The sequence below is a fragment of the Mustela erminea genome, chromosome 7 (genome assembly GCF_009829155.1).
Source record: "Mustela erminea isolate mMusErm1 chromosome 7, mMusErm1.Pri, whole genome shotgun sequence".
Lineage (NCBI taxonomy): Eukaryota > Metazoa > Chordata > Mammalia > Carnivora > Mustelidae > Mustela > Mustela erminea.
In genome coordinates this window covers 75,661,524-75,688,831 of record NC_045620.1, presented here as the reverse complement: position 1 = coordinate 75,688,831, position 27,308 = coordinate 75,661,524, and the positions used below count along the sequence as shown (strand labels likewise).

Sequence of the window (27,308 nt, the reverse complement as noted above, 5' to 3'; positions counted from 1 at the left end):
CGGTTGATATACCATTAATAAGCAAAACTGATCTGTGGTGTTTATGTTGTGTCAAGGTGCTTAAAAATGCTATACTGGTAAAAGATTCAATGGCAATCTTTTTTTCCTCCCTTTAGTGATGATGGAAGCCTCTGCGGAGAACATTTTACAACAGGACTTTTGCCATGCTATTAAAGTGGGAGTAAAATATACCCAACAAATAATTCAGGGCATCCAGCAATTGGTAAAAGAAATTGGTGTTACCAAGAGGACACCTCAGAAGTTATTTACCCCTTCACCAGAGATTGTGGAATACATTCATAAGTAAGAATATCTGTACAAAAGAAAATTTGAAAATCATTACCAGATTTAATTGTAAGCCTAAAAACTTCCTATGGAAGCAGGCATGCATTACTTCTTATATGGCATCCTTCTATTTTCAAAGTGAGCGCCATAAATGCCAATCTAATGCTTTAAAAAGGGTAAGCCAGTTCTCACTTCAGGTGCCTAAGTTTGAGTCTCAAATGAAAAGGGGAGGGAGTTTACTGGTTAAGATTCAGATAATCTGCATATCTATGTCAAACAAGGAAAAAGAATAAATCATAAGATATTTGAATATCTAAGGAAACTGTTGAGGTTCTTGAAAAGAAATCAAGTATAACCACCTCTGTATGCCCAGTGCTTAAAACAGTGCCAGCTCATAGGCAGGCACTCAGGAAGTATGAATGAAATTACCAGAAGAGTATTTCATTTTATTTCAAATAAATTGAAAAACTTAATATTTCCCTTAGGATCAGTCTTACAGTCATCAGTCAGTCAGAGACTAAAGAGATGTAAATTGTCCCCAACAAAACAGTTGCCTGCAATAACAGCCAAAGTGGAGAGAATAGAAAAAAGCAAGAAGTTGAAAAAGAGTGGGGAGAGGGGCACCTGGGTGGCTCAGTGGGTTAAAGCCTCTGCCTTTGGCTCAGGTCATGATCCCAGGATCCTGGGATCAAGCCCCACATCGGGCTCTCTGCTCCTCGGAGAGCCTGCTTCCTCCTCTCTCTGCCTGCCTCTCTGACTACTTGTGATTCTGTCTATCTAATAAATAAAATCTTTAAAAAAAAAAAAAAAGTGGGAAGAGAAAGTTTGTATGTAAGAAAACTCTAAGGTGAAATAAATTGAACAATTAAGAAGGAAGAGCATAGTACCTGTGAGTGATTTACCTGACAGATGAGGAGAAAGAAATTTGGTATATTGTATTATAAATAGTAAACAGATTAGCTGTGCTAAAGAACAATAAATACATTTTTAAAAATTCTTTATGAAATGCTTATTAAATATTTTATCTTACTATTAAGTATTGCAGTTTTGTTTATAATAGTATTGTTATACTATTAACATAAGAACTATTATGCTGACATTTATTTTGTGCTTAAAATAGACTCTCCATGGAAAGACTGTATGCAGTTTTCACTGATTATGAACATGATAAAGTAGGTATTTTTGAATTTTGTCTTATATAATTGTTCTGGGAATTCTTTTTTGTCATAATTCACATAATCTGATTTATGAATTTTTATTAAAAACCTCTAAACAGAAAGCTAAGTAAAAGTGTAGTTATTTGCTTCTCCATTCTCCTTTTGTTGATTAATGCAAGTTTTAGGGAAGTGTGTAAATATATTTGAATGAATTAAATAGGTAATATTTCTTATAAATCAATAACTAGCTCTAATCTTTTAAAGAATACTACCAATAGAGAAATCTGAGTACTATTACGTGTGTTAATTGTAACAATGTAATTGTTAGCAATTGACAATGTAACGATGTTAATTGTTAAATGTAAAAATAGAAATGTTACATATTTCTATGTATACTGAACCTCACCTCTCTTTTAGATTTCCAGAGACGAAGCTGTTAACAAGATAAGATTGGATACAGAGGAACAACTAAAAGGTAAAATTTGCTTTATTAACTTCAGAGAATCAGTTATTTCCTTGTACCTTAGTTTCATCTTCGGTAAATAATGATGCATCCCAAGGTTACTGTTAAATTAACTTCTGTGAGGGACACCTGGGTGGTTCAGTCAGTTAGGCATCTGCCTTCAGCTCAGGTCATGATCCAGGGTCCTGAGGGAGACTCACACATCAGGCTCCCTGCTCAGTGGGAAGTCTCCTTCTCCCTCTGCCTGCTGTTCTCCCTGCTTGTGCGCGCTCTTGCGCGCTCTCGCTCTCTCTCTCTCTGAAAAATAAATAAAATTAAAAAAAAAAATTTCTATGAGGGGACCTGTGTGGTTCAGTCAGTTAAGTATCTGACTTTTAATTTCAGTTTAAGTTATGATCTCAGAATCATGAGGTCAAGCCCCACGTGGGACTCGGCACAACATCCGCTTGAGATTCTCTCTCTACCTCTCCTTCTACCGCCCCACCCCCTGCTCATATGCATGTGTATTTGCTCTTTCTCTCTCTCTTAAATAAATAAATAAAATCTTTAACTTCTGTGAATGTGGTCAGCACTGTACCTGATAGAGTGGGCACCAGTAAAACATTGAATGTGAAATATTCTCAATCTTTTCTGGATCAGATTCTTACACTCTATGATGGGGAAACTTTGTATCATGTCATTTGAAAATGTGAAAAATACTCTTTAAAATTCTTGAGTTCTTAATCTGTGAAATTGTAATACTGATAATATCTGGTTTATGATATTATAATAATTATGATAATATCTGGTTTACTTTAAATAGGTAAGTCATCTGCATTTGTACCTGCCACATAACCAAGTATTCAAAAAATGTTAACTGATGCTATTGTGGAATTGTAAAATTTAGATTTTAGAGAATTTAGCTCTCTAGAAATTACTAAGCAAAGCATTTTATTATGTAAATATCAGTCACAAACTGAATGTGTACCAAGTATGACATTTAAAGTATAATACTTAAAAATTATTCCTAACAAAGATACATTTCTTTCTTTTTTTTTTTTTTTTTAAAGATTTTATTTATTTGACAGAGAGAGATCACAAGTAGGCAGAGAGGCAGGCAGAGAGAGAGAGAGGAGGAAGCAGGCTCCCCGCTGAGCAGAGAGCCCGATGCGGGACTCGATCCCAGGACCCCGAGACCATGACCTGAGCCGAAGGCAGCGGCTTAACCCACTGAGCCACCCAGGCGCCCCACAAAGATACATTTCTTAATATGTATATCTCTCTCTGTCCATTTTTTATGTCCTGGTGAAATTTATATTTAATAAACCAAATGCTTGAGAGAACAGTGCTTAAGGCTTGGTATTAATCAGTTGATAAAGTAGCTTAACATTTAAAAACATAAGCCTAGACAGGCAGACAGACCTGTATTCAGGTCACAGTTCTATCTGTCACTGCCTATACTTTGTTAAGCCTTTCTTTTCTTCTTTAGAATGGTGGTAATAATAAAATATACTTCATAAGTTGTTACAAAGATTAAAGGCATTAAAAAAGAAACATGTATAGCACATGGTTCCTGAAAGAAATTAATAAATGTTAATTAAAAAGGCAACAGTAGGGACTTGTAACATACAAAGCAAATTATTTCTCTATTTGCAGACTAAGAGAAAAGTTCCTAAGGCAAAACATTGAAGGTGATTACTCTTAATCTTAAAAGTGTCACTCAGACCTTTTAATAATATGGCTGGATTTGTTAGTAACATAATACAATAGAGAACTAATAACAAAGCTCTGTTGTTCTGGTAGAAAACAAATTAAGTTCTCAATAACAATATGTTTGAGGTATAATACTTGTGTCTTTCCTACTTGAGAATATTTGATTTGTCTGCTTTGTTTGCTTGAGGACTAAATAGTTCAGCATCAGTTCCCTTGGTTTACTACCATAATTAACTGATTTGATACTATGAATTGAAGAGAAATCGTGTCTTCTAAAAAGAGAAAACCTTTGTTTTGGTTTGTCTGTCTTTCTGTAGAAAAATTTCCAGAGGCTGATACATTCGAAATAATAGAATCCTTCAATGTTGTTGCAAAGGAGGTTTTTAGAAGTATTATTTTAAATGAATACAAAAGGTAAATATATCCTTTTTTGATGGAATTGAAGTATGTGCCTCTGTAAGTTGTCTTGAAAGTGGCAACTTGCTCAAAGCAAGGAAATGATTTTTTTTAAGTGAACATTAAAGAATTAGGGTATTTCATAAATGGGTGTCAAAAATGTGTGGATGTGTCTGACTGTTTCTCTGTGGGACTTGTGTGTAGAGCAGTGGTTCACAACCCTGAATCCACATCAGAATTGCCTTGCAGAACTTCTTTAACAGTAGAAGTGAATGGGTCACAACCTGAGATTGTGATTCCGTGGGATTTAGGGTGGGGATCAGGTATCTGTATTATTTTTTAAAGTTCTTAAATTCCTCAGGTGATACGTTACACAGCTGGAGTTGAGCACTCCTTGGTAGGAATAAGAAATAATGGGTGATATTTCTGATTCTGAACACCGCTTTACATACTTTTTTCCTTTATTACTATAGGTGCGATGGTCGAGATTTGACTTCACTTCGGAATATAAATTGTGAGGTAGATATGTTTAAAACTCTTCATGGATCAGCATTATTTCAGAGGGGACAAACACAGGTAATATATATAAAATGCCGTAGTTATTTGCTGATTCCAGGTTGCTTAATTACATCTCACAGAAGTACATTATGTAGACAGTATAGATTTTTATATGGAATTTGTTAATACCTGACTTTAAAAAAAAATATTTTTAACAGCTTTTTTGAGGTATAATTACCATCCAAGAAAATGCACATACTTAAAGTGTATGTTTAATAGGTTTTCACGTGTATACAACTGGGAAGCTATCACCAAAGTCAGTGAACATATCAATCACCCCCAAAAGGTTCTTCCTGCCTCTCTATAATCCCTTCTTCCCTGCTCCCCTCCCCTTCCTTAGGCAACTGTTGATCTGCTTTTGTCACTATAAATTGCTTTGCATTTTCTAGAATTACCTGGTATCTTTATCATATATGATATTTTTCTTTTACCCTTGATACACAAAATTGAGTAACTCATACACTCTTTACTTTTGTTTTTGTTTTTGTTTTTTAAGATTTATTTATTTATTTATTTATTTGACAGACAGACACCACAAGTAGGCAGAGAGAGGAGGAAGCAGGCTCCCTGCTGAGCAGAGAGCCCGATGCGGGGCTCGATCCCAGGACTCTGGGATCATGACCTGAGCCGAAGGCAGAGGCTTTAACCCACTGAGCCACCCAGGCGCCCCCACTCTTTAGTTTTTTTTTTTTTTTTTTTTTAAGATTTTATTTATTTATTTGACAGAGAGAGATCACAAGTAGGCAGAGAGGCAGGCAGAGAGAGAGAGGAGGAAGCAGGCTCCCCGCTGAGCAGAGAGCCTGATGCGGGACTCGATCCCAGGACCCTGAGATCACGACCCGAGCCGAAGGCAGCGGCTTAACCCACTGAGCCACCCAGGCGCCCATCCACTCTTTAGTTTTTAGCATATTGTTTATTTTTGGTCTTTTCAGGGCCCTCATTTGTTTTCTTTATTTAGCCTATGCCTCAGTCCTATTTTTTCCCTTATATTAGCACCTGTGCTCTTATATTTAACATATATGTGTATTCATTGTTTTTTGTATGGTATTTGCTTTATACCTCCTCCTTTTTCTCATTATTAATCACTACTTTTAAATTTGCCAGTCAAATTGGTACCAACTGGTATTCCTTGCTTTTGTATGTATTTCCCTGTGCAGCTGAGGATCTCTTTATATCATAATAAGTCAGTGTCATCACTGTATAAATCATACCTTGGGGGTTGCACACCTTTCAGGGCTCTCTTATCACATAAAACTTGAGCAATATCATGGCCCTGGTTCAGGTTTGCTCTTTTGTGAATTATCTGGTTGTTACCCTTTTTTTCTTCCTATTTTTAAGTGATTTTTTTTAATGTGTTTTAAACATTAATCCTTTTCAGTAACCAGAATTTGAATATATTATCTCCCTCTTTATCATAAGCCTTTTAACTTGGCTTGTGGTAACCTACTCTTTGTCTAGAGTGAACCTGAAATCTTTAGTTTTGATGTTGCTGATGCTTTCCTTTTTTATTTTGTGATTTGTGTTTTTAAAGTCTTATTTAAGAAATCTTTCCTTACCCCCAAAGTCACAAAATTAGGCACGTAGTGTTTTTTTTTTATTATTATTAACTTTCTGGTAGTAGCTATCAAATTTAGACCATTAATCTGTTTTGGCATTTACTCTTAGATATGGTATGAGATGGGAACCTCCAGAGTAAGCCACGTTTACAACACATTTACTAATAATTCATTTTTTCTGTTGACTTATAATATCAGTTTATCTGTATTCAAAGTTTATAAATACATTTTGGACTATATTCTCTTCTATCATTCTGTGAATTTCCTAGGCCAGTGTCACACTGTTTTAGCTACTATATTTTGCAGGTATATATTAATAGGCGAGAAATAAATCTTCCCTTTTTATTCTTCCCTGCCTCTCAAAATTGTCTTAGCTGTTCTGGTACATTTGTTCCTTCATTTGAATTTTAGAATCAAGTTATAGAAAAGAAAAATCTTTCTTTTTATTGGTATTGCACTGAACTTATAATGTGAGAGAGAAATTATATTTTTATAATTTAAATCACAGTCTTTTCAATAAATAGTCTCATTCTTAATTCAGGTTTTCTTTTATGCCTTTAATAATTTTTTTAAAAGATTTTATTTATTTATTTGACAGGCAGACATCACAAGTAGGCAGAGAGGCAGGCAGAGAGAGGGGAGGAAGCAGGCTCCCCACGTAGCAGAGAGAGCCTGATGTGGGGCTCGATCCTAGAACCCTGGGATCATGACCTGAGCTGAAGGCAGAGGCTTTAACCCACTGAGCCATCCAGTCGCCCCTTAATAAATTTTTTAAAATAACTCCATTAAGATAGCCTGTATACTTCTGTTCGCTCTTCTGACAATCTCAGCCTTTTAAGAGTGTTTAGTCCATTAATGATCAACTTAATTACTGATGTGATTAAATTTAGCCTGTCATTTCATTATTTTTGTTTGCCCCCGTTTTTAATTTTTCTATTTTGCCTTCTTTTTGAATTAACTAGACATTTTTTTAAATTCCATTTTAATATGTCTCTGTTTTCTAGCTGTAACTTTGCATTATTTTTTTAGTGGTTATAATAGAGAGTAGAGTGTATAGCCTTAACTTCTTAGTACTACATCACACATTGTGCTATAATTGTCTTTCTTAAAAGTTACATCTACGTATTATAAACTCTACAAGGCAGTATTATAACTTGTAGTTTAAATAATCATGTATTTTCAGAAGTTAGGAGGGAAAAGTTTTTTTTATTAACCTATTTATATTTATTATTTTATTAACCTATGTATTTATAATTCCTGATGCTTTGTATTTCTTCCCGAAGATCCAAATTTCCATCTAGTATTGTTTTCTTCAATCTGATAAGACTTTCTTTACTATTGTCCTGTGGACCTTCTGACAACAAATTCTCACATTTCATTTCTCTGAAGATATCTTTATTTTGCCTTTATGTACAAAGAATGTATTTTGCAAGATTTAGATTCCGGGCTAATGCCTTTTTCTTTTAGCACTTAAAAGAATGTTCTACCTTTTTTTATTTTTTATTTTTTTCCTAATAAAAAGTCAGGATGCATTCAAATCCTTGTTCCCTATATACTATTTATTATCTTCATCTGGGTGCTTTCCAGATTTTCTTTCTGTTTTGGTTTTTAACAATATAACTGTGAAAAGGTAGTTTTCTTTGTATTTATCATGCTAAATTTCCTGAGCTTGAACCTGTAAATTTGTGTCTTTCTTCAGACTTTAGGGATTTCAGCTATAATTTCTTCAAATATCTTTTCTACCTTATTCTCTTATCTCTCCTCATGGGATTGTAAGTATATATATTAGTCCTTTTGAAATTGTCCCACAGGTCACTGAGGGTATGTTTTTCCCTACCCCACCCCACACCCCTTCTTTGTTCTTTAGATTTGGCAGTTTCTGTTATCCTTCTCCATGTTCATTGACTCCTGTCAAGATACATAAGATAATGTATCTTTCAATTTTAGAATTTCCATTTGTTTTTCTTTATATCTTTGAGTATAATTATAAGAGCTATTAAAAATCCTTTTCTGTTAATCCAATATCTGAATTAGCTCGGGACAAACTACTCATTATCTTTCCTCTTGAGAATGGGTACCATTTCCTATTTTTCTGTTGGTTGTATCCTGGATGTTTTGATTGATGCAGTGATGAGTTTGGATTACATTATGTTCCTCCAAAGAAGATTGGACTTTTTTTTTTTTTTATGTAGGCAGTTTATAGGCTGGGCCTTTACTTATTTATTTTATAAATTTTTATTTAAATTCAGTTAATTAATATTTAGTGTATTATTAGTTTCAGAAGTAGAATTCAGTGATCTATCAGTTGCATATAACACCCAGTGCTCATTACATCACATGCCCATTACCTAGTTACCCCTTTCGGCTCATTCCCCCCTTCCAGCAACCCTCAATTGGCTTCCTATTTGTAAGAGTCTCTTATGGTTTGTCTCCCTCTCTGATCCCATCTTATTTTCCCCTCCTGGCTAGACCTTTATTGAGGCTTCCTTTATAGCCAGGCTTTACAAACATACCATCCTCTTCCTGTCCTTCCTCAGTACTTAGTATAGTTCTTTACATAGTAGTCTACGATGTTAGACCTTTGGGTTATTGAGATTTCCACATAGCTCTCATATTTATAGAAAGAATAAATGTTTACTCTAGCATGACAAGTTTTGTATAGAATTTATTTATCCCATTTCTCTAATAGCTAATTGGGTTCTTGAAATGTTTTTAGTTTTCCTCCTCATTGTTAGTAAATTAAAACCTGACAGGTTTTTTTCTTACTATTTTAGGTGCTTTGTACTGTTACATTTGATTCATTAGAATCTAGTATGAAGTCAGATCGAATTATAACAGCCATAAAGTAAGTTGTATTTTTTGGTAAGTTTTAAAGTGTGTTGGTATGTCCTAAAACATATGTTTGATATGTTTTAAAGTAAGTTACAATGTTCCAGTATATAATTGAAGCTCAAGTAGTATATTATTATTATTACTTTTTTAAACCTATTATCTCTACTTTATTTTTCTGTTTATAGGGTATTTTTAACATGGGTACAATCAGTTTAGTCTCTGTCTCTAGAACTCAGGACAGATATGGGTAGGTTTTTTTGTTATAAAGAAGAGAGCAAAAACATAAGAAAGAGTCTCAGTTGCTAAAAAGAATCTGGAGGCTGTTAATAAGCTAAAAAAAAAAAAAAAAAAGCCTTATTTAATCCCAGGCCACATTGAAATTTATGTTCAGAAATACTTGGCTCTCCTCCTCTGTTCCTAAAGAGTCAGCAGTAAAATCCTGTTCATCAATTTCAGATGATGAGAATCCTATGTTACAGTCTTCACCAGCGCTACTATACCACGCACAGTTCTTTTCTTTGCTCAATGCCTACTTTTGCTTCCCTTTCCCTTGGTAAGGATCTCAGAAGACCATAAGACTCTGCCTCCCTCTTCCTACTGCTCAACTGATGAGGATAACCCCCAGTATCTTGAGGATGGCATCAGTAATTGTTTTTCACATAGCTGACAGAATTGACAATACAGCTGTGTGTATAGGCGAGATTGTTATTGTAATCATAATCCTTTTGGCGGAGCTCTTAAACTTTTTAAATTCCCATCTGAGCCCAAACTTGGTTGTCCTGCCCTTCTTCACACTGACTTCTTTCTTTTCTAAAAGGCAACATGGCTTCATAAGAAAGAGCCCTGGACTTGGCCAGGGTACCTCTTTACATTCTAGTCTTAGGTCTGTAACCTGTATAAATGAGAGGGCACATATCAGTCAGCCATGTTGGCCTTTGGTTTCTTCATCTTGTATAATGGAGGTGCTGCACTAATGATCCGTATCCTCCTCTTTAGCCCCTCAAATCTGTTATTCCTGTAGTCTTCTGTAGGTTTTTAAATTTCTCTTCTCAGATTGTGGTTTATGGTTATGCAGATTTAGCCCTAACCCAGGATTTTTCAAACCTTTGCACAGAGAGGTACCTTTTGTAATACACCCACTTAATGGGGACACTGCTAAGACCCTGAATATGTCCATCTTTTCCTCAGTTGTAGATAAATCTGGTTTCCTGCTTCCAGGAATTGTATTTCTTCTCATCCTTATTTTCCTTATTGTTCTAGATATAGTCATAACATTTCTCATTTCAAACCCTGGAAAAATCTTTGCCTGTCTGATCTCCTCCTCTCCCCTATATAATTTCAGTTACTGATGTTCATTTCACATACTGATTGGAGAAAGATCATAATTCTGAGATTTAATGTATTTATAAAATTTAAGATTCTCTTAGCAGTTACTAATGCTTAAAAGTAAATGTCTACTGTCTTATTATACAAATAGAATATTTAAGTGTTTCTATTTGAAGCAAAATTGTTTTACTAAATCTTCGTAAAATTCATTCATAAAACCCCAGAAAAAAATACTGTCTCTGACATTCATCCTTCTGATTCCGGTTTTCAATTTCAGACCAACTCTCTTTAATACATAATTATTTTTTAAATCCCCTTAAATCTTTTTAGTTGCTTATTGAAGTTATTTTTTTTGTATTTATATGATGTTTTTAATATTATGCTTTTTGTTTGTAGTGGAATAAAAGATAAAAATTTCATGCTGCACTATGAGGTAAGGTGAATATTATCCCTCATATTTTATGAAAAATTTTCAGGATATAGCAAAGTTGAAAGAAATTTAGAGTGAATACCCATATGCTCACTGCTTAGGTTCTACTATTAACATTTTACTATGCTGATTTTATTTATCTGTTAAGGTGGATTTGGGCATGTTCTTTTATTGCATGCAGAAGGGAATTTAGAGAAATAAGTCATAGTTTTCAGTCAGTAACTTCATGTTCTGAGTCATACATAAAAGTTAAATTATAGTAGACAATTTTAATCAAGAAAACATTGTACCCATTCACCGGTATCAAACAAAAGTGGGGCTTTTCAATGCCTCAGATGACAAATCACCTCCTCCCTTTAGTTCATTTAAATGTTCATATTTTTACTAAGTTGATTAGTAGTAAAAGAACTCTGAGGTATTTAATAGTAAATTACTTTATGTGAAACTATTAAGAGTTCGTGATTGAATTGATATACAACTAAGTCCTAAGGCACACTAGACATATCTAGCACTTTTAGTATTTGGAGCATATTTGCTGGAAGGCTAGTGTAAAAGCAGCAAGTCACTTCACTTCTGAGTGACTGTTGTTGGCTGCCCAGAATCCCAACATCTCAATTTTTTTGAGCATACTATGATTAATAGAGAATATACAGAAACCTAGAGATTTTCACAGATTTGCATCCCTTATAAATATCCTGTTCTTAATATACTCTGATGCTGCAGAGGCCAGAAAGGAGTTATAATTGAGTAAAGCATATCCTTTGCCATGAGCTGCACAGCACATGGATGGCAGTCTTTAAAATGGGCAGCTGTGGGGGTACCTGGGTAGCCCAATCAGTTAAGTGTCTGCCTTCAGCTTGGGCCATGATCCTGGGGTTCTGGGAACAAGCCCCACATTGGGCTTCTTGCTCAGTGGGGAGCCTGCTTCTCCCCCTTCCTCTGCCTGCTGCTCCTCCTGCTTGTGCTTGTTCTCTTCTCTCTGTGTCATATAAATAAATGAAGTCTTTAAAAAAAATAATAATAAATAATAAAAAGGACAGCTGTGAAAAATGCACCTCTAGATGATGACTGGCAACAGAAGTGAAGAGAGGGGCAGTAAAAGGATATGGGCTGTTACTGCTACCTCATTTCATTTTTTAAAAACTTTTTATTTTAAAACAAAACACAGATACTGAAAATGATATAAAACAAAGGATGCTATAATGAGTTTTTATAAGGCAGAGAATCTTACAACCACCACTGAAATCAGAGAACAGAAATGTTCCCAGTCACCCCTGAAGCCCCTCTATGCTTTTCATCCTAGTCTCAACACCCTTCTTTCCCTGAAAATAACTACTCTCCTAAATTTTATAGTAATTACTTCTTGCATTTCTGGTATATATCTGTATACTGTATACTGTAATCTTGTCCATTTTTTTTTTAAATTTGGTATTTCTGTAAGTCTCTGTTAATCTATAGTTTCTTCTCCAACATGTTCTTTTCTTTTTAGTCTGTCTCTTGAAGTCCCAGAGCCATTTACCTGTAGAGGTCCCTGCAGTCTGGGTATTGCTGATTACACACTCATGGTGCAACCCAGCAAGTTTCTCTGTCTATCTCCTAAAAACTGACTGCAGTCCTGAAAATTGACTGCTAGATCCAGATGCTTGAAGATTCATGTATTCCTTTTTAAAATATTTGTTAAACTGGAATTCCAAGATTTTATGGGGTATTTCCCAGTATTTTAAATGACTGCAACTAAGTCATATTCCTTTGAGACACTATATTGGTCAAATAAAATAGTTTGCAACCTCTGACTAAAAGAAAACCCTTATTGGAAAAGATCTATTTCCTTAATGAGCATTTCTTTTTAAATTTGTATATATTTTTCTTATAAAAATATAATACTTCATCAGTGTTAATAATTTAAACGTAATAGAAACTTACGTTGTGAATCCCCATAACTATCCATTTCCCACTCTGGTTCAAATACACATTAGAAATAGCTATGTTTAGTAATTTGATGTAAATTTCAGATACACATTTTCTGTGTATATAAATGAACTTTTAAAAAAATGGGATTCTACTATTTTGTGACTTCTTTTATTATATTGATACTATATCTTAGGTCTTTCCATGTCAGCTGTTTATGTATCTGTTTTTTTGTTTTTTAAGTTTCCTCCTTATGCCACTAATGAAATTGGCAAAGTAACTGGGGTGAATAGAAGAGAACTTGGGCATGGTGAGTACAAATCTATAAACTTACATGGTATTCTTATGGGGACTTAGTACATTTATGCTTATTATTTTCTATTCTAATTCAGGTGCTCTTGCTGAGAAAGCTTTGTATCCTGTTATCCCCAAGGATTTTCCTTTCACAATAAGAGTAACATCTGAAGTCCTAGAGTCAAATGGTAGGATATTAAAATAAATTTTTCCTCTAGTCAAGAGACCGGAATTCCCTGTTACAGTCTTTTCATAACTTACGTTACATTGTGCTTATTGCCACAGTGCCCAAGTCTATGACAAAAGAAAAATGTGTTTAGTTAATCATAGACTGTCTAAATCGCTGTTCTTAGCTAATGAGATGTTTTGAAAGCAATATAAAACAAGTATTTCTCTTTATGTATCTTTTATAGCAGATCCAGTAGGGGTTATTTGTTTTTACAAACAAACCATAGAGCAAGGCCAGCTTCCAGAGAGAAAAGGACAAAAGAGACTGATTCATTAAGCAGGGAGGGGACACCTATCAAGTATCACAAATATAAGCAGGCAGCACAGAGAGAGTGGCTGGGCTGAGAGATCAAATTTAGCATGCCTGGGTGCTCAGTCGGTTAAGCATCTACCTTCAGCTCAGGTCATGATCCCCAGGGTCCTGGGATCAAGTCCGCTTCAGGTTCCTTGCTCAGCGGAGAGCCTGCTTCTCTCTCTGCCTGCCATTCCCACTGCTTGTGCATGCTCTCTCTCTCAAAATCTTTTAAAAATATATTTTAAAAGATCAAATTTAAATTAACATTAAGTACTCACGTCAAGGCAAAGTACGGCCATTAGAGACAGAAAGGTCACAGTGATGGTCACAGATACTTAAAAACAACAACAAAAAAACCCCCGCTGAATTTAAGCTAGAGACTTTTTGTTCTTTACAGGGTGTGACTAGGCTATAACTTAGGGTCCAGTGAGAGAGCCAGAGCCTATATCTTTAACTGCCTTCAGATTAAGCAACAGAAGAGGCATGGTGGTTGTTCTGGGAGGTTTCTTAGAATCTGTAGCACTGCTGTCCTATAAAACTTTTTATGATGATGGAAATTATTTTGATACTATACAGTAGAGGAACTGAATTTATTTCAATTAATTTAAATTTAGTAGCTACATGTACCTAATGGCTATCATATTGGACTTGTAGCCCTATAGTTTGTGGTTTAACAGAGTTTGCCTTAATTGCTTTTAAAAAGAAAGAAGGAAAGAATACTGAATATTTATAAGGAAATAACCAATAGTAACAGTTTTCTACATTAAAAAAAATCAGTATATTATAAACAAGTATTTTTTTGTTTCAATAGGATCATCTTCAATGGCATCTGCATGTGGTGGAAGTTTAGCATTAATGGATGCAGGTAAAAGAATTATGTGTCAAAGCTACTAATGCTTTATCTCTATTTAATTAGTATAAAATATAAAATCTCTTTAAAATTACATTTTGATAAGACCTGGAGAAATCAGATTACAGATTATCAAACCAGGCCAGAGCAAGATAGTTACAAAGTGCAGCTTCAGCTATACAGATAATTACTAGAATTCTTATTTCTGGTAAAAGGGAGAACACTGAAATTATTTACTTGCCTTGGTGATCCAGTGGGCCTTCTTACCTTCCAAAAGGTAAAGAGCTCTATAGTTGATTCCATTCACCTTTAAAGTTTGGACCAGGAAGCGGAAGTATTTAGGATCCATAAAGGAAAATAACCATGTAATCTTCCATTCAATTTGCAAACCATGAGAAGAACAGTACCACGCACAGAAGGATACACAGAATTTTAGGAAGAAAGAAAGAAAGACTATAAGAGGTTCAGTATAATCTCTCAGTTTGAAACACTAAAAGGGGAAAAGAGTCAACATGTTAAGGCTCTGAAAACAATTTCTGTATCTCACCAATGTTGCTGTTCAAGAAGGAAGGGAACCTAAAGATACTCAAAGAGGCTACATGGAGCTTCCCCTAAGTTCACACATTTAGAGTACGGAAAAACAAAGATAGAAAGGATACTATAACCAAGGATGAGATAGAAGAATTGTGTGAATATATAATAACACTATCTAGAAAGACGAAAACTTAAGCCAAAGCAAAAAACAAAACAAAACAAACCAACCTAAAAGTACTTTTCTAGTTGTGTTCAGTGCCAGAAAAGCATAAGGTGATATATAAGGTTGCTGGTAAAATACTTTTTTTTTTTTCACCTTCATACATTCATTCAGCCAGTCTTTACTAGATGCCACCCCTGTGCCAAGCACTGAGCTAAGCCTTTGGGACACAGTGATGAACAAAACAAAGCCCCTGTCCTGGTGGAGCTTGCATTCAGTCTTAAATTTTCGTACTGGCAAACAACATATTCTCAAAAAGGTGAACTGAAAGATAAAGTAAAAGGAAATTTTAAGATGCTTTTAAATGCTTTAAATGCTTTAATTTTAAATTTTTTTAATTTTAATTTTTAAATTTTAAATTTAAATTTTAAATTTCTTTAATTTTAAATGCTTTAAATGAATTCAGATCTTTTGGTCTTGACAAAAACCCAACCTAAGTAAAGATGAGAACTTCAGGATGAGATACCTGACCAATGTTGGTAGTATTTGAAAAATCAGAAACTAATATACGAAGGACACAAAAAGTTCTTAATTTTGAAAAAAAAAAAAGTAAAGTATTTTCTATAAAGCATAACCTGGTGAACTTGACAGTCACCCTTAGCAAAACTCTTAAAAGAGATTATTTAAGAAAAAAAGGGTTATAAGTATTTTTAGGAAGGAGGGGGCTGTGAAAAGAAGGGACGAGAGGGACTCATTTAAAATAAATCATGTCGTAAAATAATGTTCCACTTTGGAAACATTACCAGATTTGGAGTGGGGAGGGTGATTGCTGCTTACACTGTTTCTAGAGTAGCTTGGCAACTCATGATTTTTCTGTAAATGATACAGAAATTGAGATGGAGGATAGGTGCACCATCATAACTGGTTGAAGCATGAGCAGAGGAGACAAGCAAATCTGATCAGTAGGATGGTTTGGTCAAGTGGAATGCCTGAAGATGCTTCCTTCTAAGCCCTGTCCCTTTCAGTGTTTTTATTATTGAATTGACTTAGAACACTAATTCTAATTAGTGCCTGCTAATTAATTAAAAGGATACTGCTAAAAAGGAATGCATGACTGATGTGTTAAATGACAATTTTGATCTCTAAAAAAATGTTAAGATAAAAAATAAGAAGCTAAATAGAAAACAATTGAATTTGACAAGAATGAATGTTAAGTCCTGTGGGAAAAGCCAACAAAGGGTGTGCAATTCAGCTCAAACACATGAATGCTTGTCATTCCTCACATCAGGCACTATCTTACTTTAGGGATACAAATGGTACCTGTTTTCTAAAAAGCACAAAAAACACAAGATCAAGGAGATTAATTCAAATAGGTAAAAGGCAAAAATATGTACAATATGGATGAAAAATTAGGTTGAAGGTACTTGGCTTCATAAAGACAGCTACATTTCATCTGGTTCTAAAGGCTGAGTAGTTGATCTCTCATTAGGAGGAGGACCCATATTTCATGTGAAAGAAACATAATGGGCGAAGTTATGAAGCAGTATAGTGTGTTTCTAAAATGTATTTTAAAAAATTAAGTAATAAATTGGGACCACCTTTTAAAAGTCATTGTTATGTTAAGAATTTTGAACTTAAAGCTAGTATTTCACAACTCAGTAATCTATGACTAGTGTTCCTGCTGGATGTTGATTATTGTATACCATGAAAAAAAGTCATTCTGTTCTAAACTACATTTAGGCAGGGTTAAGCAGGTTTATTTAATATGAGTTAAATAAGCTTTAACATGCTATTGTGAATTCTGAATCTCTAGGAACAGGATATGCACTATTCCCAAATGTTTTTGACCATAGAACATGTATAAAATTTACTGAAAGCAAATAGTGGGGAACTCAGGAGAATTTTATGTAGAGGAATGGTGTGATTTGAATCTGATTTATTTTCTTTTTGGTAGTTTTTCCCAGCTTAGGTGATAGACCTAGAGGATGAAGTGGGAGAGAATGGAAACGGGGGAGAGACTAAAACTGGGGATATCAGACAAGGAGAATGTTGTCAGAGCAAGAAATAATGGAAACTTAGACTAAAGGAGTAACAATGGATGTTTCAGTAGGAAAGGACAACTTTCTACAGAAATTTAAAGGACAAACTATCAGATCGTTGTAGACTTCATATTAGGAAATGAGGAAAAAAGTATTGATTCTGGACAAGTATCTTAGTTGCATTCAACCAAGATAAGAAAGACAAGACAAAAAGGATTTATTGGGTATGATTACATTTTATATATATGTACATACATATAACATGCTTTGGGGACATTGAACTGGAAATGTCCAATAGCCATATTGGCTGTACAGCTCTAGAGCTTAGTAGCAAAGAGAAATAGGCAGGAGAGAGAGATTTTTTAGGTCATCAACATTATAGGTTATGCTTAAAAACCAAGAGCATGGGGTGCCTGGGTGGCTCAGTGGGTTAAGCCGCTGCCTTCGGCTCGGGTCATGATCTCAGGGTCCTGGGATCGAGTCCCGCGTCAGGCTCTCTGCTCAGCGGGGAGCCTGCTTCCTTCTCTCTCTCTGCCTGCCTCTCTGCCTACTTGTGATCTCTGTCAAATAAATAAATAAAATCTTTAAAAAAATAAAAATAAAAAAAATTTAAAAAAAACCAAGAGCATAAGTGAGATTGCTTAGAGAATATGAAATGATATCCCCTGGCACAATCCTTTTTAACAGTTAAATTCCAAGTGATAAAACCTTAAATGTTTTGTAAAAAAAAAAAAAAGAAAGAAAGAAAGAAACATGGAAAATTTTATCAAATCTTAGGAAAAACCTTTCTAAGCAAAATCCAGGAACCATGATAACGTACGATTTTAAAATTCTAAAAATAAATCACAATAAACAAAGTCAACTGACTAGGAAAATAATATATTTCCTTTAATAGTCTACATTTATATTTAACAAAGATGTACTGTCCATGTTGAAAGAGCTTTTATAAATCATTAAGAAAAAAAGACTAACAAACAAGTAGGAAAATGGTTGAAAGCCATGAACAGGCAATTCAAGAAAAAGAAATATAAGGGGTGCCTGGGTAGCTCAGTTGGTTAAGTGTCCAACTCTTGATCTCATCATGGGTCTTGATCTCAGTGTTGTGAATTCAAGCCCTGCATTGGGCTCCATAGCTGGGTATGGAGCCTAAATAAATAAACTAATTAAATAAACAGTTTATAAACATTTTTAAAAGTTTGGTTTCACTCATAAAAAAATCAAATTAAAAACAATAAGCTACCACTTTTGCCCTTTATATAACAAAGGTCAAAAGATCTGACAGGAATTAAGAAAATAAAATAGCAGGCACCCTCAAATACAGCTGGTAGAAATATAAAATGCTACATTCTGGAAGGCAGTTTGACAGATTTATAAAAATGTAAACCCATATACCTTTTGACGCAGTAATCCTACTTCTATTATGTGGCTTATAAATCCATTCAGGGAGTACTGAGCAGCGATTCAAAAGAATAAGATAGAACTTTGTGTGGCATTATGTGTCATTATCCAAGGTATGTTATTAAGTGAAAAAAGGCAAGGTGCAGAATAGTGGGCACATTCACTATGCTTCCATAAGTAAAGAGAACAAAAGATTACACTTTGATTCATATTTGGGTACAAATTTTCTGGAAGGATACACACACACAAAAAAACCTACTGATGGCTTTCATGGAGCGGTGAGATGAGGGGTTTAGGCTGGAGGGATTTGCCAATAACATGGTTACATTTCCAAAAAAAGAAGATAAACATACCAAAAGTAAAAAGACAAATGGATTCTTTTTTTTTTTTTTTAAAGATTTTATTTATTTATTTGACAGACAGAGATCACAAGTAGGCAGAGAGGCAGGCAGAGAGAGAGAGGAGGAAGCAGGCTCCCCACGGAGCAGAGAGCCCGATGTGGGGCTCGATCCCAGGACCCCAGGATCATGATCTGAGCCGAAGACAGAGGCTTTAACCCACTGAGCCACCCAGGCGCCCCAGACAAATGGATTCTATTAAGAGTTAAGTGTGCTGGGCGCCTGGGTGGCTCAGTTGGTTGGACGACTGCCTTCAGCTCAGGTCATGATCCTGGAGTCCCGGGATCGAGTCCCGCATCAGGCTCCCAGCTCCATGGGGAGTCTGCTTCTCCCTCTGACCTCCTCGCTCATGCTCTCTCTCACTGTCTCTTCTCTCAAGTAAATAAATAAAATCTTTAAAAAAAAAAAAAAAGAGTTAAGTGTGCTATTTTTATAGAGATATTTGTGAGAAAAGTGATTACCTGTTTATTTGTTTTAAGGGGCTTTTTTCATATGCTTAAGAAGAAATGAGGTAGATAGATGACCTTTCCAGCTTCGTTCTGATGATGTCAAATTTAAAACACCACTCACATATTAAGTATCAACAGAATGATAAATATGTGTGTTAGGTTGATGTACACATTACATACAAGCTCTTCTTCTCAATTATAGGAGTTCCAATTTCATCTGCTGTCGCAGGTGTGGCAATAGGATTGGTCACCAAAAACAATCCTGAGAAGGGTGAAATAGAAGATTATCGTTTGCTGACAGATATTCTGGCAAGTATATCCATGTTTGCAAATATTCAGTGGTGAAGATGACACATATTTTATAAGCGTTGGATGCTTAGAAGAATAACATTACTTGGTATTACTTATCTTACTTTCCTCCTCTGCATATTAGCCTTGGATTTTTTAGGATGTGAGTTAAAATATACATAAAGCAGTATAAATATTCATAACAGCTCACTTTAGGGTGATCATAAATGAATCCCTGTGCATTTATGGGGGGACAACATGAACTTAAAGTAACCTTCTGATGAAACAGTTCTAACTTAAAAAGCCACAAATTAGAAGCAATTGTTACTGTAGAAGATACTTCTTTGTATTTAGTCTTAGAGGACATGGTTTACTTCGCTAGATGTTTTTAAAAATTCCTCTATTCTGCCTGGATGAATTTTGTTTTTGTTTAAAACTATATCATTTCTTAAATTCCTTCAGGGAATTGAAGATTACAATGGTGACATGGATTTCAAAATAGCCGGCACCAATAAGGGAATAACCGCATTACAGGTATTTTTAACCTATTTTGTTTCACTTTTATAATATTTAAATAATGTCATGAATCAGTATTTATATAATTTTTTTACTTTTCCACGTCAGGCTGATATTAAATTACCTGGAATACCAATAAAAATTGTTATGGAGGCCATTCAACAAGCCTCAGGTAAGCTAGTGTGCCTGATTCTCTTTCCATCATTTTTCATTTATTCGTGACAACTAAAATTCCCATTAGACATATTAAAAATAGGCTTTTTATAAAGTACTGTTTTGGAAATGAAATTTCAAACCTTTGTGAGAGACCAGAGAAAATTCAATTTTTTTTTTTTTTTTTTTTAAAATATTTTTTATTTATTCATTTGACACAGAGAGATCACAAGTAGGCAGAGAGGCAGGCAGAGAGGCAGGCAGAGAGAGAGAGAGAGGAGGAAGCAGGCTCCCCGCGGAGCGGAGAACCCGATGCGGGACTCGATCCCAGGACCCTGAGATCATGACCTGAGCCGAAGGCAGCGGCTTAACCCACTGAGCCACCCAGGCGCCCCGAAAATTCAATTTTTATAAGTGACTCCCTAAGATAAGATTTATGAAGAAAGAGGGCTGTAAGTAGAATTGTAAAGGTAATTAGGATATGAAGAGCTTTGATTACTAAGTTAAAGATTTTGGATTTTACTCCATAAAAACTAAGACTACTGCTATATCTTATCACATTTTTTTTATATATAGTTCACCTCTAAACAATGTGTGCTCAAACTGCACGGGTCCACTTATATGTGGATTGTGTTTTGTTTCTGTGGGCTTTTTTTTTTAAAGAGTTGGCAACAAAAGCATTTATTTACAGCAGAAAGCATTTATTTTCTACTGCCCATTCCACCAGATGAACTGAAGGCAGCTGACTCAGAGGTCATGTCTGCTAAACTGAGTATCCTCTGAGTCCTGCTGAGGCAATTAGCAGCTCCTGGGGATGGGGGGGGCCGTGACTGGGCAGGGCTGCAGATTACCCAGTGTGCTGAGAAGGTGGTCCCATCAAGCATCCAGGGCTGGCCAGCAGACTGGACTGAAGTGGAGAAACATGCCCAGAGGGAAGGGGAAGCACTGTATAGGAAGTCCCTGCACTAAGTCCTCTGTGCCTGTGGGGTTGGGAGGGGACCCATTCCCCACTATTGCACCTTGGCCCTGAGGCTTCCTGGAGACTAGCACACTCACATGTGGCCACAGGTATGAGTGTATGACCATGGGTCAGTGGTACATGTCCATGCAGATGAAGCAGCATTACTATGCTTCCATGCAACTGTTGCAGCCCGCAGGCCACCCAGGGGTTGCCACTGCTGAGCCTAAGCCACCAGGCTGTGGAACTATGCCATCCCAGAGCCAGCCCCCTATCCCTTGGCTATGCAAATATTTTTCAATAAATATACAGTACTGTAAATATATTTTCTATTCCTTATGGTTTCCTTTTTTTTTTTTTTTAAAGATTTTATTTATTTTTTTGACAGAGAGAGATCAAAGCTGGCAGAGAGGCAGGAAGAGAGATGGGGGGGAAGCCCATTGAGCAGACAGCCTGATGCGAGGCTTGATCCCAGGACCCTATGATCATGAGCTGAGCTGAAGGCAGAGATTTAACCCACTGAGTCACCCAGGCACCCCTCTTTATGGTTGTCTTAAGGTTGTCTTAACCTTTTCTTTTCTCTAGTTTACTTTATTATAAGAATATCGAGTATAATAGATAAACATAAAAAATGTGTCACTTAACTGTTTTTTGTCATGAGTAAGGCTTCCAGTCAATACTAGGCTATTAGTAGTTAAGTTTTGGGGAGTCAAAAGTTTTACACAAATTTTTGATGCAAGGGTAGACATCCATAATCTCCAGTTGTTCAAGGGTCAACTGTGATTATAGTTTTTATGTTTTTATCTCTTATAGTGGCAAAGAAGGAGATACTACAGATTATGAACAAAACTATTTCAAAACCTCGAGCATCTAGAAAAGAAAATGGACCTGTTATAGGTAATGTATTGAAGTTATTATTTATTCTGTCATAAGGTAAACATTAATATATGAAAGTATATTATTATATTTAAATTTCCTTTAACTCCATACACAAAACAAAAATATTTTTAAATATTTCTATAAATATTTTAAATTTGGGGAGGTATTTTTAGACATTAGAACTTACAGAAACTTGAGTCAAGTAACTGTTTTTCTATTTCCCATGAAATAGTTTTACATGTGCATATGCCAAAAAAAAAATTTTGATCAAGATGTTTTAGGTTCATATATGTATTTGAATTTACAGTTTGTCTTTACTACATTTTAGAAACTATTCAGGTTCCATTATCAAAACGGGCAAAATTTGTTGGACCAGGTGGATATCATTTAAAAAAGCTTCAGGCTGAAACAGGTAAGAGTTGTATGATGTTTGGGGGTTTTATTTTTTTATGTTTTTTAGAGAGGAAGAGGAAAAGGGGGAGGGGGAGAGAGAATCTGAAGCAAGCTCCATGTTTACCATGGACCTCAACTTGAGGGCTTGATCTCACAAACCTTTATCATGACCTGAGCCAAAATCAAAAGTCAGACACTTAACCAACTGAGCCACCCAGGTGCCCCAAGTTTGAGGGTTTTAATGGTAGGCCCCATAAGTTGCCATTTCATCTCCATTATATTCAAAAATTATGTTTGAGATATGTGAGAACAAGAGAAAAGAATATAATGCTGTCATGTCTTTAAGTTTTCTGTATGCCTCTTAATAAATCAGCAGTCATTCTTAACTATATTCAAGAAGGATGACCTAGAATTCATTGATTTCTTTGTGACATTTTAAAATTGAACATTTAGAAAAATCTTTAGTTTATCACTTCAGAGGATTTTGCTGTCATTTTCTATTCTGCTGTTTTTCACTTAGTCTTATTTAGACTTTTATTTGAAGAGTATGTGTAGAAATAGTATGCTTTGTTTTTTCTAGAAACAATCTTTGAGTTACCTAGTACTTACCAGCTTTGAGGTTATTGAAGGAAGGTGAGAAGCATAGTTGTCTTAGCCAGCGCTTTAGATTGAGAAACTGACATGTCATCCCTCATCCATCTGTTCACGACTCTAGAGTAAGAGAAAGAAAAAGTGAGGAAAAGGTTATAGTATAGAAGCTACTCATAATTAAAAGAGCAAAACCAAATCTTCAAAAATTAGAACTTAAATGTGCTTTCTCCTACCAAACTCTTGAGCTCCAAGAACACAGAGATAGTGACTGACTGTTGTTTCCCCAGGCCAGAATACAATGTCAGATACATAACAGGTGTGCAATGTGTTATATGTTGGTGAATGAATCTCTTCATTCCTAAAGCAATGAGTAAATATAACACAACTCTGCCCAGCTACTTATACGTCAGTCCCCTGCTCTCACATCTACTTTGTAAGACTAGGCTTCACTAAAGCGAGCAATTTAACTTTAATATGTTAAATTATCTTTTTAAAAGGAGTAACTGTTAGTCAGGTGGATGAAGAAACATTTTCTGTATTTGCACCAACACCAAGTGCTATGCATGAAGCAAGAGACTTCATTACTGAAATCTGCAAAGATGACGTAAGTTTAGATCTTATAATACTTACTTTTTTCTATATTTTTTTGCTTTTTATTCATCTTATGGCTTATTTTGCACTTACAGCAAGAGCAGCAGCTAGAATTTGGAGCAGTGTATACCGCCACAATAACTGAAATCAGGTAATATCAACCAATACACTATGCGGGGGTTTTTTTGTTTGTTTCTTTGTTTTTTTAAGATTTTATTTATTTGACAGATCACAAGTAGGCAGAGAGGTAGGCAGGGGGGTGGGGGAATCAGGCTCCCCACCTAGCAGAGAGCCTGATGTGGGGCCCTATCCCAGGACCCTGGGATCAGACTTGAGCCAAAGGCAGAGGCTTTAACCCACTGAGCCACGAGGTGCCCCCACTATGCTGGTTTTTGTAAGATTTATATTATAAGCACATGTTAACTTCATATTTGCATTATATATGTTGAAAATGTTAGGTATTTAGATTTTATGTCAATTACCTGCCATAAATTATTTTTAAGGTATAATTTATTTTCTGTGCCAGTTTGTTGATTTTCAGTAACATGATTCTGTGATTATAATTGTACTAAAAGATTCTTCTAAGTGAATTGTTTCCTTGAACCAAATTTCCCACCACTTAAATTTTCCCAATAAACAGTAAAACAGGCCCAAATAGACCTAGCAGTGTTCCTTTTTCTTTGTCTAGTAGTGTCATGTTGGTTTGTTTTAAAGATAGTACTACTTAATGCCTAAGGAGCACATTTCTTTAAATGTCAATTTCAACCTCAAAGTATTTTTTATCAGCTAAAAAGACTGATTTTGGGGGGATGAGAAAATCCCCTCTCCTTTTTAAAAAAATATTTTATTTATTTATTTGAGAGAGAAAGGTAGCGAGAGGAAGCAGAGGCAGAGAAGAGAGGGAGAAACAGACTCCCTAGGAACAGGGAGCCCAATGCGGGGCTCAATCCCAGAGGACCCTGGGTTCATAACCTGAGACAAAGGCAGACACTTCATAGACTGAGCCACCCAGGCACCCCTGAAAAATCCCCTTCTTAAGCAAAAAATACATATATATATCAGATGTAGCCTGAGTGTTCAGAGCTATTTGAAATGAATAACAAAAGCCAATGGAATAATTTGTTTAATATCATAGGTGAAAAACTGAGAAATGAGATGGCTTATTTTAGTAGACTAGTGAAAAAAAGACAGATTTTGTAATGAAATAAATACCTTATTTTATCCAGCCCCCTTCCTTAAACCATTATTTAATAGGTTGATGATTCATCTACACTACTTTAAAATATTTAATGTTGTTTATCCCTCTCCTCCCTATTCATGTTCTCTTTCACTCTCTCTCAAATAAAATCTTTTAAAAAATAAATAATTAATGTCATTTCAAAATGGGGAAATAGAGAATTATAGAAGAATATATAGTGTAAAAGCTTGTCATTACACAATGTTCCTTTATCTCTTCTCTGTCCTTTCATTTACAGATATTTAAATAACAGGGTGTAGGAGCTGGGTGGCTCAGACCATCTGCCTTCAGCTCAGGTCATGACCTGGGATTGAGCTCCTTGTCACGGCTCACTGCTCTTCAGGGGAGTCTGCTTCTCCCTCTCCCTTCCCCTGCTAATGCTCTCTCACTCTCTCAAATAAATTTTTTTTCTTTAAAGATTTTATTTTTTCTTGACAGAGATCACAAGTAGGCAGAGAGTAGAGAGCCTGATGCAGGGCTCAATCCCAGGACCCTGAGATCATGACCTGAGCTGAAGGCAGAGGCTTTAACCCACTAAGCCACCTAGGTGCCCCATAAATAAAATATTTTCTAAAAAATGTAAATCCAAGGTGTATGTTCAGTTAAAAAAATAAGTTTCTCTTTTAGGTATCCTTTTTACAGTTGTGTGTGTGTTTACTTTGTTCTCCAATAAATACGTAATCAATTTGATTATGAGTAGATACTCAGATACTGTTTTAATCAGGCTTATTTCCTTTCCTTTTCAGAGACACTGGAGTGATGGTTAAATTATATCCAAATATGACTGCAGTACTACTTCATAACACACAACTTGATCAACGAAAGGTAAAAACAAAACAAAACAATATATTTAAAACCACCTTAAAATCATCATAGTGAAATTACCTGGGTTGTTGAGAATTGTGCACTTTGTCCACTTACTAGCCTAAATAAAAGCTGAAAATAACAGCAGTGTTGCTGACAGAAGGTTTTTACACTATTTAACACAGATATTTATGTTTGTCCTTGTATGATGGAATAGAAACATTCTTGAGTTAACACATCTAGAGTTAACATATAACAGTTACTTTTTAATAATACCTAGCTATAGCCCTGTCTTCCCAACTTTCTTGGCCAACCAAGCATGGTAAGATAAAACTAAAAATATGAAACTATTCAAGAAAACTATAGGTACAGAGGATAATAGGAATGTTTAGTTTACCAAATATTGAAATATAAAGCTATACAGAATAAAACAGTGTATTACTGACCTAGAATTAGATAATTTATGCAACAGAAAATAGAGACCAGAAATTATCCAGTTATATAAATGGGAATATAATATATACTAAAAGTTGCATTTTTAGTCTGAAGAAACAGAGATTATTTAATACATTGTATTGGAATAGCTGATTTTCATAAAGCAGAATATCTCCTGTTTTATTTATTTTAGAAAGATTTATTTTAGAGAAAGAACCCAAGTGCTTGAGTGAGGGGAGGGGCAGAGGGAGAGAATCTCAGACTTCCCTGCTCAGTGCAGAGCACCACGCAGGGCTCTTTCTTACGACCCTGAGATCATGAACTGAGGTGAAATCAAGATTCAGATGCTTAACTGACTGAGCCACCCAGGGGCTCCTGATGTCATTTTAAAATACATGGCAAAATTACAATAAAGGTGAAAGGCAAGTACCAACTCAGGGGAAAAAGATGTATATAACAAATGAGAGAGGCTTCATATGCACAGGGTATGTGGATCAATAAGAAAGGTCAACATCAACAGCAATTTTTTTAAATTAAAGATTTGTATATTACTTGTTTTTATTTTAGACAGAAAGCATGGGTGAGCAGGGGTTGGAACAGATGGAGAGGGAGAGAATCTCTAGCAGATTCCACACTGAGAGCAGAGCCCAACACAGACAGGGTTTGATTTCATGATGCTGGCATCATGGCCTGAACTGAATTCAAGAGTTAGATGCTTAACCCACCAAGTCTTCCAGGCACCCCAACAGCAGGTTTTTTGTTTTTTGTTTTTTTTTTTAAGATTTTATTTATTTGACAGATCACAAGTAGGCAGAGGCAGACAGAGAAGGGGGGAAGCAGGCTCCCCTGCTGAGCAGAGAGCCTGATGGGGGGCTCGATCCCAGGACCCTAAGATCATGACCCAAACAGAAGGCAGAGGCCCAACCCACTGGGCCACCCAGGCGCCCCAACAGCAGTTTTTTTTAATGCAAATAAAACTAAGTTATCATTTTTCAACTTTCAGATAGTTGAAAATCCCCAATGTGGGTGAAAATATGGAAGAAAAAAATGGACATTCTCATACACTTGAGATACTGTTGTAGAAATGTAAATTGGGACAAACTGTTTGGAGAGTGTTTGATATATGTGTATGAGTACCTTTGGCCCTAGAAGTTCAACATTAGGACTTTATTCTGAAAGGATAATTTGAGTAACTACCTAATTGTTACAACACTG

The 27,308-nt window shown here is 35.5% G+C and overlaps 1 protein-coding gene and 1 long non-coding RNA gene across 7 annotated transcripts in view; one reads left to right on the top strand and one right to left on the bottom strand.

Annotated features, from left to right (window-relative positions):
* Positions 1–27,308, bottom strand: part of LOC116595598 — a 58,890-nt gene that overhangs the window by 16,838 nt on the left and 14,744 nt on the right. Inside the window, exons 4-6 of one of the 5 annotated variants that reach the window (XR_004287757.1) lie at positions 23,045–23,146; positions 19,261–19,510; positions 2,182–2,200 (exon numbers count right to left, since the gene is read on the bottom strand). This is a non-coding gene — a long non-coding RNA (uncharacterized LOC116595598). The other 4 variants (XR_004287758.1, XR_004287755.1, XR_004287756.1 and 1 more) reach the window with 4 other exon arrangements.
* Positions 1–27,308, top strand: part of PNPT1 (polyribonucleotide nucleotidyltransferase 1) — a 46,702-nt gene that overhangs the window by 17,014 nt on the left and 2,380 nt on the right. For both annotated transcript variants that reach the window (XM_032352169.1, XM_032352168.1), the window contains 18 exons: positions 117–303; positions 1,406–1,457; positions 1,860–1,917; positions 3,915–4,011; positions 4,467–4,569; positions 8,882–8,952; positions 10,662–10,698; positions 12,847–12,913; positions 12,996–13,085; positions 14,232–14,285; positions 19,451–19,557; positions 19,999–20,070; positions 20,161–20,224; positions 21,977–22,060; positions 22,371–22,454; positions 23,524–23,630; positions 23,713–23,768; positions 25,601–25,679. In XM_032352169.1, the coding sequence (XP_032208060.1) occupies positions 117–303; positions 1,406–1,457; positions 1,860–1,917; positions 3,915–4,011; positions 4,467–4,569; positions 8,882–8,952; positions 10,662–10,698; positions 12,847–12,913; positions 12,996–13,085; positions 14,232–14,285; positions 19,451–19,557; positions 19,999–20,070; positions 20,161–20,224; positions 21,977–22,060; positions 22,371–22,454; positions 23,524–23,630; positions 23,713–23,768; positions 25,601–25,679 (1,469 nt within the window). The remainder of the gene's footprint in view (positions 1–116; positions 304–1,405; positions 1,458–1,859; positions 1,918–3,914; positions 4,012–4,466; positions 4,570–8,881; positions 8,953–10,661; positions 10,699–12,846; positions 12,914–12,995; positions 13,086–14,231; positions 14,286–19,450; positions 19,558–19,998; positions 20,071–20,160; positions 20,225–21,976; positions 22,061–22,370; positions 22,455–23,523; positions 23,631–23,712; positions 23,769–25,600; positions 25,680–27,308) is intronic.